This window comes from Palaemon carinicauda, chromosome 30 (assembly GCF_036898095.1).
Source record: "Palaemon carinicauda isolate YSFRI2023 chromosome 30, ASM3689809v2, whole genome shotgun sequence".
Classification (NCBI taxonomy): Eukaryota; Metazoa; Arthropoda; class Malacostraca; order Decapoda; family Palaemonidae; genus Palaemon; species Palaemon carinicauda.
Window position 1 is genome coordinate 24,606,528 of NC_090754.1, and position 18,599 is coordinate 24,625,126.

Below are 18,599 nucleotides of genomic sequence, written 5' to 3' on the forward strand. Positions count from 1 at the left end.
TCACCTAGTGCGCCCAGCAATTCTTCAAATATTTGGGTTATATCATCTGTGGTTAGGGATGCTAATGCAGCAAGCAATTTACAATAAAGGCGAGAGTTATTTTCATTTGCAAAACTGATTGTTAGAGCAATACTTTGAATTTTCCTCCAAACTGCCCATGAAAGATGTAAAAAAAACTCCCTTGTAACTCTAAAATTTCAAAGATACTAAAGGCTTTCTTAGAAGTTTCCTTTGTCTTATTTGTCACCAAGATGTACACACAAATATTTATCCCTTTTTAATAGCATGGATTGTCTATAATTGATATAATAGTTTTGGAACCATTTTGAACGTACCATCACACATCCAGTGTATAGCAATTGCAAGTATGTCTATCATAATTTTACTTGTAAATACTAGCCTTCCATGAAAATTTCTTTTATTAAAAATTTAAAGAAAGCTTTCTTCAGCATTCCTTATAGAAATGGTTTTAAATAGTCTAGCAGGGAGCTTGCAGGAAGCGAATGTGGCGGTTGGGGCATATCACATGTGGGTCGCATAGCGAGAACAGGAACTGAGGCCGTATGCAAGGCAGAACACATGGCCCCCAACCATATTCGACAAAGCTTCTGCCTAGGGAGTTCCACCGAAGGTAAACCGAGTCCAAACTGCATGGAGGATGGCTTCGTCGGACAACTCAGAAAAAAATCGCTGAAGTCCTTGCCAAGGCAGCAACCCCCGATGAACAGAGCTCATCGGAATCCCAACGGTGACAGAGACATGTAAGGCAGAACTCAAACCGGTCGAAGAGCTTGAAGTGGCCCTGGAGTCCCAACTTCTCCCTGATGGCGACCGGTCCTCCTTCAATTTCTTCTTTATCTTGGTGGCCATAAGCTTCCACTACCGCCCAGGCCAGTCTGCACACTCAGAACATATGTTCTTACGAGATCAAAGATGACCTCGGTACGAGGTGCACAACGAGTGTGGCTCATCATCCTGGTGCAAAAGAAGAAAGCCACAAGATTTCCCATTTGAATCTGGACAACAACACTGAACATGCTCACTTTCTATGATGGATGGCAACACACAATCATCACAGACACACTGGAAAACAAGGGAACACAATACAAGGAATGTGACACTGGAGAATATCGGGTGATATGAGAGAGATGTCTACACACAACTGCAACCAGAACTGGTATGGGGTTTCTGTACCACTTCAGGGCCCAAGTAGGGAGTTGGGGGTAGGCCTATCCTAATTTTTCTGGTCGAGACAGGGAGATCTCAGAACTTTCTATGAATGTGGTTCGTGGAATTATATTGCATCAGAACAAATTAAGTTTCCCTCAGCTTGAGAGACCTCTTGCCTATCACAAGGCTTCAGCAGGAGCAAACTACTCCATGTTAAAGCTCTGTGACTTCAACAAGCCATTCTCTCATTAAAAGGGGGAAAATCCATTTGTGTATTTACTTGAAGAAATTGCATGGCAATATCTGGAGCCAAATGAATTAGGTTTTAACTCCATCAATATACAGTCCATGACTCGGCATATTTAGAATTGAAGTTTAAAATTTTATCCTTAAATGAAGAAAGCTTCTAAACCAGAAGCATCACAATTGCACTATGCTTAAATGAACAGGAACCCTTTCAACAATGAATAACACACACAGAAAATACAGTATCTTAATAGAGTCTTTCTCACACAGTACCTCTAGTTAAGAATCCTCGAAAGCCAGAAAACTTTGATTACCAAAGAGTATAATCTACTGTACTTACCTTTCCAATATTTATGATTAATGCCTTACCTTGCAAAGGTTCAACTATATCCATGATATCATCCAGATTTGGCTGTAGCTGAATAAGACCTGGTTGAATGAAATCAGAGTTCCCAGTTCCACGCGCTGAAAGAGAAAAAAAATATCATTTGAAAATTAAATAGTTGAAGAATGAAGTTATTATGGTAGTGTGGAAACAATACCTATTTGCAAAATAGCAATACAGTAAACATAAATAATCACTTATAAAAACTTTGCATGCATATGAAAAGGCAGAATAAATATCTATATATTCAAGTCAAGAAATCTTAGAAAATGTACAATACTGCATTTTCTACATTTAAGATTCACTTCCAACCCCTAAAACAAAAAGTCGTCAACAAATTACCCAGAGACTCGCAAGTAGATTTCTGGCCTTCCATAGGCTAATCTGACCCCCCCACACCTCATTAACATAGCTATATTTTACCCTATTAAGTCACCTCTATCTAGCCTGAATATATAGAGTATTGATGTAATATCATTTACTAAAAATAAAATATTGTTAGTATAGCTATTACCAGTACAGTACTGTATTATTATTATTATTATTATAACTTTTAATACTGGTACAGTAATAACCATCTTTACACAAGTTCCAACTTTACTCTATTCATCCTTACTGGTAAGTATTAAACATGAAAATAAAATTAACATTATAATTTTTCTTGACCTTGTGTCAGTTTCTACCTCGTAAAATTATAATCAGGTGTGCTGTACAATACATTACTGTATAGTACTTCACATGGAAGCTTATTAATGTAAGTATAGTATCTGGTTTTTATAAAATGACTGCAGGTTGTAAGTACTTTTTCATGTTCAGTATGTGTATAAGGAACTTATGCAGTATGTCAATTTAAAAGATAAGAATCTGACCTACGTCAAAAATCGCATTACGGTGGGTCACTCGATGCCAATTAAAAACTAAGGGAATGGTATTACTGTACTTTACTGTGAAATAAACTGTTGTAAGAAAGTAAAGGTGACATTCTTCAATAAGCTAATCCATCATATCTAAATATTTCTCACCATAATTCTATCAATAAGTCAGAAATTCCATTACAGATAAATCAAAGTGCTTGTTAATTTGGATTCCATAGGGGAAAAGAGTTCCCTAGACAGTACTAAAGGAATCTGAAAAGTAAATAATCTTCTATTGAAGAGTTCCTCACAAACATCACTACAATGATACAAAGTTTCAGTCTTATACCATATTGTAAGCTGTAAGCTGTGCATCTTTGGGACTATTAGGCATATTACCCTACTATATATATTGTATTTGCAAATCATGCAATCTAGAATGCCATTAGTCCCTTCAGATTTTGTCAACAATATATGATTTAATCATACAGCATATCCAGTGTGTAATGTGTGAGTTCCATTTTACTGGATTCAATTGTATAAGCTTCCACCATCAACCCCATAAACTTTATCAAGAACAAGTACAACTATTTGTACAGAAGAAAACTTTGGAAAGGATCTTCTGCATGCAAATATATCAAAACTTCGGATAAAAAACATGAAAGATATGTACATATGATCTACACTGCTACTTCCATCTCCAAAAACTAATATTTGCTACTTTTAGTAGGTTCCATATCGTATATGTAAACAGTTCATAAACTTGAAATAAAATGTGTATTTTCAGTAATTCATATTTATCATTATACTGTTGTAATGAAATGCATATTTTTATTCAATAATACTTATATATCATTATTCTTATACTGTACTTTCTTGTATTAATAATTTCCAATGAATTTCAACAACCGTTAACTAATTTACTTTAGACCTAAGACTGAGATTGGTAGTCCAGGTGGGAAATTTGATTTAAAGAACTATGTTTGTATAGCTAGGAAAAATGAGTCACTTAAAATAAATGGTTTTGATTAAGGAAAAAATATTTTTCATGGGATACCACATGGTTTCCTGGGACTTTCCTGTAAAAGGCTAGAGCACAGAATTGTACCTAGAACAGGGAATCCCATAAAACATAAAATACTAAGTAAACATTGTCCTTCCTACTATAGAGCCTATGTTTCAATGTGCCATGCACAGACTCAGTGTGTATAACGGGGTCCATGAGTTCAGGCTCTATTGAAGCTGTCACAGCACCAATGTTGAAATGCATCTAGCAATTTATAACACATAATCACAGGGAATCAATACTAATATTATAGCTAATGCTACTTGAGCAATTTGTTTGCGCCAAGCCACTATCTTCCATACTCAGAGGAATAATCTCATGTCCCCTCCTTTCACGAGACTAGGGACTTAATGAGCTGTGTGGTCTCAACTAATACTAATGTAATACTAGAATAGACTCGTGTACCAAAGAGGGGAAAACCATCCACAACCAAGAAAACATCTGACTCATGCATGTAAGGGTGAGAAAAAACTATCATGTCAGACACTTCATAAGGAAAATCCCAGGAGAAGGAGCTAGATGCCTGTCATGTCACCTCTAATGAGAGACGTGGTTGATGGGCTTCATTCTCTATGATTTCCCCTCGTAAATACCACGAATGAACCGAGTACCATGGACACACACTGTATCACTTGGATTTGTTTCAGATAAGTGTCTCATAAACACCTCATGCTCTAGATATCCTGAAATTGCATACTGTATTGGCAAAAAAAAATACCAATTAGCAATCAATATTTATCCTTCCCTGGGCTTTAGGGATAAAGAAAGAATAAAGTTTATTTCATGAAGGTTATTACAATAGAGATAGCCCCAGTAGACTTGTTGGCCAGGGAATTTGGAAAAGAGTACCTACTGAAGACATGGATCTTGGCCTCTATAATTGCATGGTAGACCCCAGACAGAGGTTACCATACCCAAGCTGTAAAGCTGTGATATAAATAAGATCCCACCTTTGAAAAGGCTTTCAATTTTTCCCAAAATGGGAAGATCCAAAGTAGATCTTGCCTCTGTAAATACTGTATATTTAATTTTTGACCACAGACAGGAGATCCAGTCAGAATCAGGAGAAAGCCAGGTGTGGTAAAGATAAAACTGCTGTTCTCTATGTAATGCTGCAAGTTTGCTAAATTTGGCTCCCATGGCTAATATATCTATCTACCAAGGCACTTCCCTCAAGTTTTGGAGGTACCCAACATAAAAATTAAAAATCAACAATAGGGGAATAACAATTAAAATAGCGCTATCGTATCCTTGCATGTCATAAGAGGCAACTATAAAAGGGATGGGATGAAGAGACTGGGAATCCCCTCTCCTGTATAGTTACTTCCTGTGAAATATCAAAAGAGGGCCCAAGGCTAATGCTATAAAAAAAATAGCCTTCTGACAACTTTTTTAGGGAAATGGTAGAATAATCTATTGGCAAAGCACTTTGAAAGTTACAGGCATATACCATAAAAAAAGAATGAAAGGTTTGGTTTGTGGATATTTTATTACAGTTTAATGAAGTTTTCCAAGATACAGCAGGTATAGTAAATATGCAAAGGCTGTTTTAGTTTTCAAACCAAAAGGTAACCCAAGAGTGTTTGCCCCAAGACCAGTGTTATGTGCATTGAAAAGTGCAGATGAAATAGAAATTAGGTGATTATAAAATGAATGTCTAGGGAAGAAAGTTACATATTGTGATTGGACTACATCACTAGTTCCTATTGTAAAGGAAAAAGGTAACAGATTCATTACTTCAGGTAGCTAACATCCATTACCAAATCCTATGTCAGGATATAATGTATTTTCAAATTTGTATCTTAGACAACCATTTTCATCAGCTCCCAATGGATGAAAATTCACAAGAATTATGCACAGTTTAACAAATCTTTAGCTTTGTATCAACCAAAGAGACTACCTTATGTAATAGCTAGCAGTCCAACAATCTGGCAATAAACTATGAATTAAATCTTTACAGGTATGCCAACTAGGGTTATAGCTCAGTTTGTAATAATAATAAGTGTATATTAGAAGTTGATTAAGTGGAATAATCAAGTTTTATCATTAATGGAAACGGTATTCATACGACTAAATTAAAAAAATAAGAGCAGTATATTCAACAAAAGGTACCAGAAAGTGTTAAGGAATTACAATCATTCTTAGGTTTAGAAACATTTTATGAGAATTTAATTCAGAATTTGTCCACAATTAGACATCAATTGTATAACTTGTTAAATAAGGATGCAGAGTGAAATTATACATAAGATTGTTAAGGATCTTTTGAAAGCCTTCATTCAAATGGAATTACCAGTTAAATTGGTATGTGATGCATCAAACAGGTTTAGGAGCACTGCTAGTACATGTAATGCCGTATTGAAGAAAAAAAAAAAATTATTAATTAAATAATTGCATTCAGTTCTAAAGTATTGAATAAAGCAGAAAGAAATTACTCTCAAACAGAAAAGTAGGGTTGGAAATTACTCTCAAACAGAAAAGTAGGGTTTGGCATTAAAGTATGAAGAGAAGAAATTTTATGTGTATCTATAGGGTAGGAAATTCACATTGGTTACAAGAAAATAAACATTTATTACCAATATAAAGTCAAAAAGCATGTTTACCTACGTTAGTAGCACCAAGACTACAATTTTGGGCCATTACGTTAGTAGCTTATGATTATGGTATTGAGTATAGACCTAAATTAAGAATAGATAAAGCAGATACTGTATCTAGATTATCATAGAAAAAGCTCTACCAGAATGTGATGACAGTATTCTTTTAATTTTAGCATATAATTTACCAATAACAGCAAAGAATATTGCTCAAAGACCAAAGCACTTGTAAAAGTGTTAGGGGATTTGATCACAAGGGACTTACGCATAAATGAAGAAAGTTTAAAACCACAAAGTAATTTGAAAGGAGTTGAGTGTAACACAAGGTTGTTGTTGTTGATATCATTATTATTATAATCTGAGCTATAACCCTAGTTGGAAAAGCAAAATTCTATAAGCCAAAAGGCTTCGATAGGAAAAAATAGCCTAGTGAGGAAAGGAAACAAGGAAATACATAACAAGAGAGGTACTAAACAATCAAAATAAAATATCTTAAGAACAGTAACAACATTAAATTAGATCTTTCATCTATAAACTATAAAAACTTCAAAAACAAGAGGAAGAGTAACAAGATAGAATAGTATCCCAAAGTGTACCCTCAAGCAGGAGAACTCTTATCAAAGACAGTGGAAGGCCGTGGTGCACAGACTATAGCACTACCCAAGACTAGAGAACAATGGTTTGATTTTGGAGTGTCCTTCTCCTAGAATAGAGGCTTACCATAACTAAGCGATCTCTTCTCCCCTTAACAAGAGGAAAGTAGCCCACTGAACAATTATATTGCTGTAGTTAATCCCTTGAGCAAAGAATTGTTTGGCAATCTCAGTGTTGGCAGATGTATGACAAAAGAGGAGAATGAGGAAAGAATAGGCTAGACTATTCAGTGTATGTGTAGGCATAGACAAAATGAGCCATAACCCAAGAAAGGGATCCCATGTAGTACTGTTCGGCCACTCAAAGGACCCAATAACTCTCTAGCGGTAGTATCTCAACGGGTGGCTAGTGCCCTGGCCAACCTACCAGCTAGCAGGTTCACAAGTAGTCATTCCATATTCACTGAGAAATAAGGTTTTATCTGAAATACTGTGTATGATGATCATTTAGGTAAAGTAACATCAAAGGACTTTTGTATGGTGGCCAGATGTAGACATGGATATGGAAGTGCTGGTTAAGTAAATTATGGATTGTGTTATGACAAAACAACCCCAAAGCAACATCTAAATACATCAACTATAATACATGAAATGAACTATAATACATGAAATGAACAGATCTAACCTCAGATGCTTCACGACAGAATTAAGCATGGTTTTATTGTATATCCTTCAATGGCAGAAATAAGAAGTTTCTTGTTGTAAAGAAAATAACAATATTATACAAGGTAGTCCTAGTCATAGAAATATTTTTAGCTTTGCACCAATAAAAATAAACCTTCCATGTCTTTAATATATGATATTGGTAGACTGTCTTTTAGAATCTATAACAGACAGTTTAAAGGAAATTGAAAACCATTTGTTTCTGAGGATACGACAGTCTCACCATGCAATCAGATGTGCATGGATGGGTTTGGATGTATCAATTTTGAGATTGAATTTTTAAGTAGATTGACTCTGTATGGCAACCTTCTGGGATGCTCTGTTAACATGGACCACAGATATGTGTACAATTCCCTCTGTGGCCAGAAAGGAGCTTAAGTCATCCTGCTGTTCACAGAGATCCTGAACTTGTTTAACAACAGCTGAATCATGGGAAATGGAGGAAATGTGTGAAGATCCAGATTTTACCAGTCTTGTAACAGTGCATCTACCTTACATGCTACAGGATCTGGCACACATGAACAAAAAAATTTTATCTTTTTGTTCAGTGATGTGGCAAACAAGTTTACCCTTGGGCAAACCATCCTCTTCCAAATCTTTCGATATATCAATGGATGTTGAGACCGGAAAATCTGATTATTCATACTTGCTCATCTGAATGAACTGCGGTAGTAGATCGATTCCTCTCAGTTTCATCCATGATAATATGTTTGTCTGCTATCTGATATGGGGGTGGAGATCTTGTACCCCCCTTACTTCCTGAAGTATGCTAGGGCCGTTGTATTGTCAGAAATCACCAACACTGTCGGAAACCACCAACACCTACCACTAGCAGTTCCTGGTCTTAAAGAGTTTTGAATATTGCTAGTAACTAGAAAATTGATGTGTAGCTTTGTATCCTGTGAAATCGTTTTCGGTGAGAGATCTACATGTTCCAGAGTTGCTCCCTACCCGTCCTATGTCACATCTATGAACAGGGATGGGTCTGGTAAAGTGCAGGGTATTTATCTCCAAAAGACTTCTTGTGACAGGTGACTGCCATAGTCTCATTAACTCAATCAGAGAAGTTCAGGTACCATTGGTGGGATACATACGGTATCTAAATCGGTTGTTTTGTTCCAATGTGATAAGATGAAATTGATAAAACCCTTATTTTCATATGCACCAGCGGGAAGAACTTCTCTAAGGAGACCATGGTTCCTAGAAGCCTCCTCCACATTTGCACCGACATGTGATTTGATGTTTTGAGTCTTTGTAGCAAAAGAAGAATGGAATTGATTCTATTCTCCAACAGAAAAACCTGAAAAAGAACTATAGCTATTTTCCTTCCCAAATACTGTATAGAATCTTTTGAGTCAAGCCCAAGAAAGACTCCTTGAAATTGACTAAGACTCCCAACCAATCCAAAAATCTCAGTAACCAAACATGTTGAACTTGAATCCTATTCAACAAATTGCTTAAAATTTGTTAAATTTAGATACAAAAGAACTCTTAGCTCCAGTAAATTTAACCATTTCAAGATGTGTCATCATTCTGGTGAACACCTGGGGAGGGGGTTATCCTAAGCCCAAAACATAAGCACCTGAACCAATAAACCTTTAATCCCTTGACAAAGCAAAAGTATTTCTTTGAATTTAGAGAAATCAGAATGAAAAAATATGCATCTGAGAGGTCTATTGAGAACATCCAATTGTTTGTTTGCTCTCCACCAGAACTGTTGAGGGTGTTTCCATCAAAAAATGTACTATAAAACTGTCAAGTGCTGGGACATCTAAAACTGGTCTCCAACCTCCTGAGCTTCTGGGGACTGAGAATAACCTGTTGCAAAAAATCCAGTAAAGGGTTTATGATCTCTTTTTATCATATCTCTAGAAGTTTCACAATTTCTAATTGTAGAATCTGTGCTTTTGCTACAATGGCAAGATAACTTGGATACAGAATTGGTTACTGTGATAAGAAGAGTTAGAAGTTAGAGGGATTTGGGAGCCTTCTGTGACCATAGCCAATTGCCACGGGTCAGGCTGTAGGCTTCCCCCAATGGGGAAGAAGTTGGACAGGCTCCCCTCTATTGGAATTTGTGGTAAGGACTGTTTACCTATAACTGAATTCTGTTGACCTGTCCCTCAAACGAAACGTCCTCTTTGTCAGCATGTCTAAGGATGAGAAATTTTACCCATAGATGAAAGGTTGAGTATTTCTAGAAACTGGACTCATGACATCGGTTTAAGTTGTTTTCTACTTAAGCCACTATTCTAATAATGTTAAATTTATCTAACAAAGGTCCAAAAATGGGTGTAGAAATTAATTCGTGTTTTTGTGCCACCAATACTGACACTACCATAAATGTATGAATCTCTTCTCTTCTCTGACTTACAAAACACACAAAGGCTGATAATGCTTCTGACGTTACATCTTACACCACTTTATCTAAGCAGGTCAGAAAATACAAAATTTCATCAAAATCCTGATGTCTTGCAAATTTTTCTTCTGTGAAACTAGAAATAACTCCTATTATAGAATCCATACAGATAAAGTGATTCAAGCACGCTCCCTATTTGATTACCTACGAATAACATCTCTTTAGTCAACCTACTTGAATAACCTGAACATAGAGCTTTTCTTCTATAAGGCACAATGATTAGGGTCAAGACAATACTGGCTAACAAATCAAAATCTAAGACAAGATCAGGTAATTAATTAGTTTTGTACAAGGCAACACAGCTCTGTTAAGCAAACCTAGGTACAAAGCGTGAACTGAATGGTCGGCCTTTTTCTGAATCCGAGATATTTTTTAATCTATCACAAAGTTGGAGAGTTGAGGTGTTTAAACTTTCTTGGATGAAGCCACTTTTTTTTTCAGATTTGGTAGAATAAGGGGCTTCCAAACTTACCTTAATGTATTAGGTATTTCTCAGCAATAAGGATACTCATAATTTGGAAAAGTAATGCTTTAAATATGAACATTATGAGAGGTTCATAGAAATAATGGTGACCTTTAAAAGTAACACACATTGATATGAGTATATATACAAAACCAAATTCAATTGCTAATAGAATTTCCCATGGACAACCCTTGTTGTATATTTTTTTCAATTGTTTCAAATAAAAAATATGCTTTAGAAAAAAAAAAGTAAATAGTTTCAAGTAATCCCAAAATCACTGTTTTAATGTGGTTCAGTCACACTTATTAATAGTTTATAATCAAATAAGAATCATGGAAATAATAAGAAATTGCTGGAAAATCAAAGATGTGGCAAAATACAGATTATTGCAGCATTACAGCATGAGTTATCCTCCAATCCTGCTCATCTATAGTTATAGAAAAAAAAAAATATTATTATTGAGCAAAAAACATTATATTTTCCTAATTCTTTGTGTCACTTGTCCTACAACATTTTAAAATATGCAAGTTGAGTTATTACTCATTTATAAAATCCTAACAACTGATATCAAAATCTACTGCAATAGTGCCAAACTTCAACTTAGTTATGCTACATCTAACTGCCTATGCAAAGCAATGCATCGATAAAAAATAAATTCTTACATGAAAAGTTCTTTAATGTTTGCCAAATTCATTGAAAATATTATTCTTATGCAATATACTATTCCATCAACAAATATAAATTTAGCTGAAATCTGGTACAGTAGTTATGCAAAATGTTCCAAAATTACCATACCTATCTCCCTTGGGTTTGGAAAGGCAAACGGTTGTGGTGGGCTGACTAAAGACGAGAAGAGAACATCTGTAAAATCCATAAATTCTGGGAATTCACTATCATCAAGTGACATCTGTAATCCTGAGTAAGACTTGGAGAAGTCCATTCCTTCCAGGTCAAACATTGACTGAAATAAGATGAGACATTTCATACAGTTAAATACTAAGGACAGAAAAAACATATATGATATTGATACCAGAACTATTCTCTTCTACAATACTCCATACTTATAATCAAATTTCAAACTGATTGAAAATAAAAGTAGAGGGAAAATATTCAAATATATTTCCTGTGATAAAATTCAAAATTCTTCAACGCTATTATCTTCAATGTCAATTATTTAGTGGCCACTGTAATAGGTTCCAAATCACTCAGTGGTTATCATGCAAGATTTGGTCTTGTTCAAATGGCTTGACAAGCATTATAAATTTGTGAATTGATCAATAAAATAACACTTGTCCGAGTTATAATATTAACTGTAATTTTAATAATAGGTTACTAAGTCATATTACTCAAACAAATAGAAAAACACATCACAACAACATTAGAAATAAAGCCAACAAAAACAAAGCAAAGAAGTGTTTCGACAACAAGAAGAGCAACATTTTTTCAATATGAATGTAGTAATGATAGTCTCTTTCATCTTAACCCTGGGTAAACCCTCAAATTTTACAGCAGTCCAGAACTTGAAGTCTAATACACAAAACAGCAACTTTTTACCAAAGCACATTACTGACATCCCTTTCATTAAAATCAGATTCCAACATTGCTCTTGAAAACTACTTGATGGTGTACTAACGTTTCTCACTTTATTTCAAGATTGTTTGGCAGGATTATTTCATTAATGATTAAGAATTGGAAGAATGGAGAGAATATTTACATAAAAAGAGAATATATGTTCACAATAACGAAAACTAATCTAAAATACAATAAAAAGAAAAACATGTAGCATAATTCATACACTACATAAAACATTAAGACAACACTTCCCTCTAGAAGAGGTGTGAAATTCAACTACCACTGACTTAATGTATAATGCTGTACTGCACTGTATACAGAAAAACCTTGAAGTAAATATAAATTGTAATTTATTCATACACCATTAAACAGAAAAACACAATAATAAATGGAACATAATACAAAAGGATGAATTTCCCCAGACACATAGTAAGGTCAAAGAAACTTGAAAAACTAAAATTACAGTGAAATCAATGATGCTGAATTAAATTATTCCAAGAAAGCCATTTGAACATTGCTTTGTTTGGAGATTAATTTAACTATGTTCATATTAAATCACTGAATTAACTCTCTTACTTTGAATCATGTAGATGGGATTAACATATTCCACCTAACCACATAAATAAAAAGTTAAGTTAATGAATTAGGTGGAAAGCTGCTCGCTAGATCACACAAGACCACACCAATCAGACGTTGCCATTATTTTTTTTTTACATTCAATCAGGGTTCCCACAACTTTTCCTTTTGGGTTATCAATGCTGCTAACCTTCTCATACCTCACTTCGTAAGAATATATGGCAAATTACACAAAATAATAAAGATTGAGTAAAAAAAAGCTAACAACAATGTTTAATGCATATGTGCTGGGAGAGAGTTAGAGCTATGCAATAATGAAGTGTACCATATGTAAAACCTTTATCATGATATGTATTATGTTGTTGGTGAACACATCTCAACCGTACAGGTTCTAGACAGTCACAATTGCCTGATCAATTTCAAAACTATTGTTTAATTCTGGTGAAAATATAATTTGAACCTCAAATTGTTCAAGTTCAGAAGCATTTGACCTTTCGGGTTCTTTTGAGGCTTTGATATTACATTCTCATATTTTTAAAGTCATACCTCTCTTCACGAAAGAATCTGCTAACAAAATTTTCACTCTGCGAAACAATATGCGAAGATTTTCTGACTCATTTTGCGAAAAATGTTTCATGATAAGAAAAGAGATTTGCCAGCCAGGCTAAGAATAAAATAGTCATCCAGTAAAAAATGTTGAAGAAAATGGGTTTACACGATAGAAAATGTATCTCTCTGTAGTAAAAGTGACTAATAGGACACTACATATGGTATCGTATATTTTGTATATGTACAGTATTGTACTATATGTATTGCATTACTTTCCATGTATTATTGCATTATATCTAATAACTACTTAATTTACAGGTATTAACAGTTAGTTTAGGTATATTCAATGGTTCTAATGTATTTGGCTGTACAGTGTTTCATTGTGATTATATTGTAGCTTTATTATAAAATTCAGAGGGGGTTTTTGTGAGGTTTGGAACGAATTAGGCGATTTACTGTAAAATGTGACTCATAACACAAAATTTTCACAAAACGAAAGCCACTCCAGAACGAATTATTTCGTGTTGTGAGGCATTACTGAAGTCTCATCAGCACCACTTTATTTAGGAAAAACTAAAAATCTGCAAGACATTTTTAAATATATTTGCTTTCTATTACAGTAATCTCATGCCATATCGTGATTCACCTATCGCTTCTTATGTGTATATCTATATTGTGGGTTTCTGAGGGCAATAAGTTCTATATTTTTTTCCGATTTAAATAATTTTTTCCAATTATTTTTGGTCCTAAAGATTTTTAAAGGTAAACTGCAGTAATAAATAAAAATACAAAACTCAGTTTGATGGCTACAACGCATGTGTATAGTTTGCTTAGTTTGTTGAAAAGAAGAAAGTGCATAGTGTGTCCTAGGTAACACAAAAAATTGAGCATCTGTTTAGAAAATGAAACTCAGGAAGCATTAGTCGAGTAGCCTAGCATGCCTACACGATTTTGTACAAGGTACGCTATTAGCCAGTAGAGACAAAACCAATCAGAGCACACTGATTACTACCCTAGCCACTGACTGGGTGTTGGACCACAATATCACTTCCAAATATCCTATGCTGTTGTGTATATGCTGTTGTGTATGTATGCATAGCATACATATACAATATTGCTCTGCATTTTTATCTGTGTTGGATATATCTTTTGTATTTTTCACTAGGATTATAAATTGCCTTCAGGCACTACTATGCTGGCTAAACTTTTAATACCTTCTAAGGTTTCTGGCAGTGAACTCAAGCATCTGCGGAAGATGTTTACTACAGCAGAGAAGATGAAACTACTTGACATGCCTATGAACAGAGACGTTGTGCGGATGTAAGCAACCATTACGATATCAACAAATCTACCATTCATTACATCAAGAACGACAGACAGAATACAAGGACGACAGCAAATGTCACTTATAATAAGACAGCGAAAAGTGTAGTAACTTCCCACAATAAGGCCTCATAAAAATAGTTTCCATATCTTCAATGGCGTGTGTTTTAATTTTAAATTTTTTACCTACATACTGTATATGAAGATAAAAAAGTTTCATCTTAAAAAGTGTTTAAGAGTATATAACGGGTTTACAGGTGTTGGGAGGGTTTGAAAAAGCTTAAAATCATAAATGATACAAAATATGTAAAATTATAAAAACATTGAAAAAAAATATACCGTATATTTTTACACAGTATCTACTTTAAGGTTTTCAGCTATAATGGGAGTGCCTGGATTGTAACACGCAAAAGCCAAGGGATTACTGTAATATTTCATAACACACTAAAAATCAAAAGCTTATTAACGGCAACAATTTTTGACAGCACAGTCTGCACTCTTCATGCTTGTTCTGTTTGTACAAGGTTGACCAATTGGCAGCATTATAAAAAAAAATCATCCAGGGATATTTACTGTACCTACTGTACATGTGGCAAAATATTAATGTTTGCAAAAAAAGAAAAATAAGGAAAAGACAACAACTTCCAGTCCAAAGAAAATTACTATCCATTGTTTCATAAAAGTAAACTCCCCTTCAACACCCCTTCCTCAACCTGAAACTTTGGGTTTTAAAGGGAAATCATTCACTGGATCTTTCAACACCAATGACAAAAACTGGTGAGTATAGTTGAGCATGTCTAATGTTACTATATATCTTTAGAAAATTTCTTTAAAGAACATATAAATTGTGTGTTAGAAAATAAGAGTTATCCTCTAATCAGAAAATTAATTTAAATTTGAACTTTAATTATTTTCAACCTGATATCACAATCATTAAAAAATCAATAAATTTTATAATAAAGCGTCTTTTGTTAAACACAGAATCTAATAGAGGAGATGGCATTAGGAACTGTTTATAGGTTACTGATATATACTGTATTCTTATTAAAGATGGAGTAAAGTTGGTTTTTTTTCCTGATGATTAAATTTCTAAAGATTTAGACATTCCAAAGTTGTCTGCGCTAATAAGTTATTATATCCTAACTTTGTCAAAATTTCAGCATGTCATTTATTTGTAGGTTAGTAAATTTTCCTAATCATATCAAATCTGCCAAATAGCTAATTTTCATAGTACAGTACAGCCTTAACCCTTTTAAACCCATAAGACACACACTACATTCCAGTATTTTTACTTTCAGACCATAATGACTTAATCTACACCAGGTATTCTTTGTTTTCTTTTAATATTCATGAGTATAAGAGCTTTACACAATATTCAAAAGAATCAATGGTAACTAAATTCATTCAGCTATACAATAAAAGCTATTTATCCATAACACTAACAGATTTTATGCTAAGAGGAGTTAAGACTTCCCAAAAAGAGAACTTAATTGCATAGTCGGACTGGAAGGGACAATTTTTTTTTCTTTTTTTAAATCCATTTCCCCTGTTAATTCATGTTCATTCAACCATTAAGGTAATGTCTTTGACAATTTCTTCTCATTCAAAGTTTTGCATTTGCCAGAAAAAAGATAAGTATGAGAGAAATATTAAAGGACACTTAGACATTCAATCCCTCTTTATCTGTGTCTAACAAGGGTCAATCTTTACACCGTTTAACTATCTCAGCTTCATAAAGAGGAGTTGCAAACTCTAATGGATAGACAGGTGGATGACTTCATATCATGCACATTTATACAAGATGGTCTACCATTCAATCGAGTTTGACAGGTATACTTTTTAATAGTGCAGAATGTGGGATATTAATCTAAGCATAATGAATACACTCAGAAACAGAAATGGACATTCCAATATACAGTATGAGGAAAAATAATAAATGAAGGAAAAGTAATCAACACAACAATAAGGGACTAATAAAAATTCAAGTTAATCAAGGATGATCAATCTTTCATTGACAACTAAATTTATTCAATTCATATAATCTACTAATTGCTATTTCTACCAAAGTATATTTTCATTACCTTTAATTCCTATTTTTTGATAATTCCTCATAGCATGAGATTACATCCCAAATGAAATAACTTTAAGATACTTTCATGCAGCAAGTTTATGGTACGTTTAATAGTACTATGGGGCAGTAGAATAGTCCTCATTTCAAGTCGACTTATATCTTTGCTAGTAGTTCTTATTTTTCAAAGTTCTTTCTATCTTTTAATGCTTAATACATATTTCTGAATTTTTCTGAATACAAGTAATTTTGAGGGTTTTCATACTGATTTTTCTCTTCTTTACATGATACATTATTAGGATAGCAACATAAAAATACATTCAGATGAAGATAAAAGTGCTTGGCTGTCTTTCAAAAGATTAATCCTTCCTAAAGAAAGAAACAAGAAAACACCTAAATGCAAATACTACACACAACACAGAAAGTGCATACAATTAACAAAGGTTATACTGTACTGTTAGGATTTTAAAAGTTGAACACGAATTGTTAATTAATATAAGGTTTGAATAGCACACAAGACCAACAAATTAACAGACAACTGTACAGTATTACCTTCATTTGCTTTTCATTTAATGATTTTGACTTTTCCTTTGGCTTGTCTCTGGACTGAGAGAGAGAGAGAGAGAGAGAGAGAGAGAGAGAGAGAGAGAGAGAGAGAGAGAGAGAGAGAGAGAGAGAGAGAGAGAGAGAGAGAGAGAGAGAGAGATTTTAATGAGAATAAAACAATGAAAACACAACTATCAACTATAGATAATTACTACCACAACAGTTTTGGGGAGAAAAATATAATTTTCTTGAAATAATTTTTTCAATGAAGCCATTACTTTACAATAGCCTATTGCAATCACCAGTTTTCCCGGCCCACTCCAAAATCCAGTAAGTAAACTTCTGCCTAATCAGTTAAGGCATCAGAGCTCCAAAACTCCTTCATGAGATATATAATGTCACGGACAAATATATTGTTTTACACAAAGGCTAAGCAGTAAAGTAAATGCGCAGAAAGTAGAGCAGATATTGCCAAGCAATCACTTTGTCTCCCTGATCCACGGGTTTTTGGGAAGCAGTTGGAGCTGCTTTCATTTTTGGATTGGTATAATGGTATTTGATGATCCAAGCACACGTGTACTGAATCTGTTTCCATGTCAACAGGTACACCGGGGAGAGGGGACGTAGAGTGAGAACCAGTATGGTGCAGTTACGTCACCTGCCACCCATAGGCGGGATAAGCCAGACCCTCCCCTCAGTAATGTAGGGAAAATAAGAAAGCACAGTCTGTGCAAGAACAAGTACTGTAGTTGAGTTCGAGTCCTGCTGGTGAGTGGGAAACCTTCACTAGGCCCACCGGCCATGGTAAGCCTACCACAGCCAAGGCAGACGTCCAATAGTTTCTTTTAATTTAAATGTCTCCCTGTCCGCTCTTCCCGGGTATTGTACCAGTTTAAGTAAATTTGTGATTGACTGATGAAATCATTTAAGAGCCAGCGAAAACTTAATTCTTTTGTCATCCACCATCAAGATTTAAAGTTCTGTTTCATCTCGCTTTGAAGAAGATTTCTGCTCATTGTAATTGTGAAAATTAACTTTGATAATAAATCCTCTTCAAGTTTAAAAACTCGTCTGATTCATTGCCTCCAACCATGTATTAAGGGATTTTGACAAAGGAAAAATCCACATCTGGGCTCAACCTGTGTCGCCCAGTGAAATGCTCCTTATAGCACCATTTCTAAGGAATAAATACTGCTAAATATACCAAAGAAAAAGTTGCATGGAATGCCATGAATATACCCAGCTCGCTCACCCTTACACGGTGTCGGTATAGTAACTGGGGCGTGTTAAAACCACTACCAGAGGTCCCTTACCAATTAGTCTTCTCCTTCCTCAATATCTTACAATACTACGAGGTGCCGTTCTACATCCGACTACTGCTCGCTACTACGGCTACGGCCCTCTATCACCACTACCACCCACGCGCTTCCCATCATTCCTTTCTTAGCACCATGA

The 18,599-nt window shown here is 34.6% G+C and overlaps 1 protein-coding gene across 1 annotated transcript in view; it reads right to left on the reverse strand.

The window, feature by feature from the left end:
* The window catches only part of Mondo (MLX interacting protein mondo), a 384,044-nt gene that overhangs the window by 199,571 nt on the left and 165,874 nt on the right, over positions 1-18,599 (reverse strand). The window contains exons 6-7 of the mRNA XM_068353498.1: positions 11,306-11,471; positions 1,786-1,881 (exon numbers count right to left, since the gene is read on the reverse strand). Coding sequence (XP_068209599.1) covers positions 1,786-1,881; positions 11,306-11,471 — 262 coding nt within the window. The remainder of the gene's footprint in view (positions 1-1,785; positions 1,882-11,305; positions 11,472-18,599) is intronic.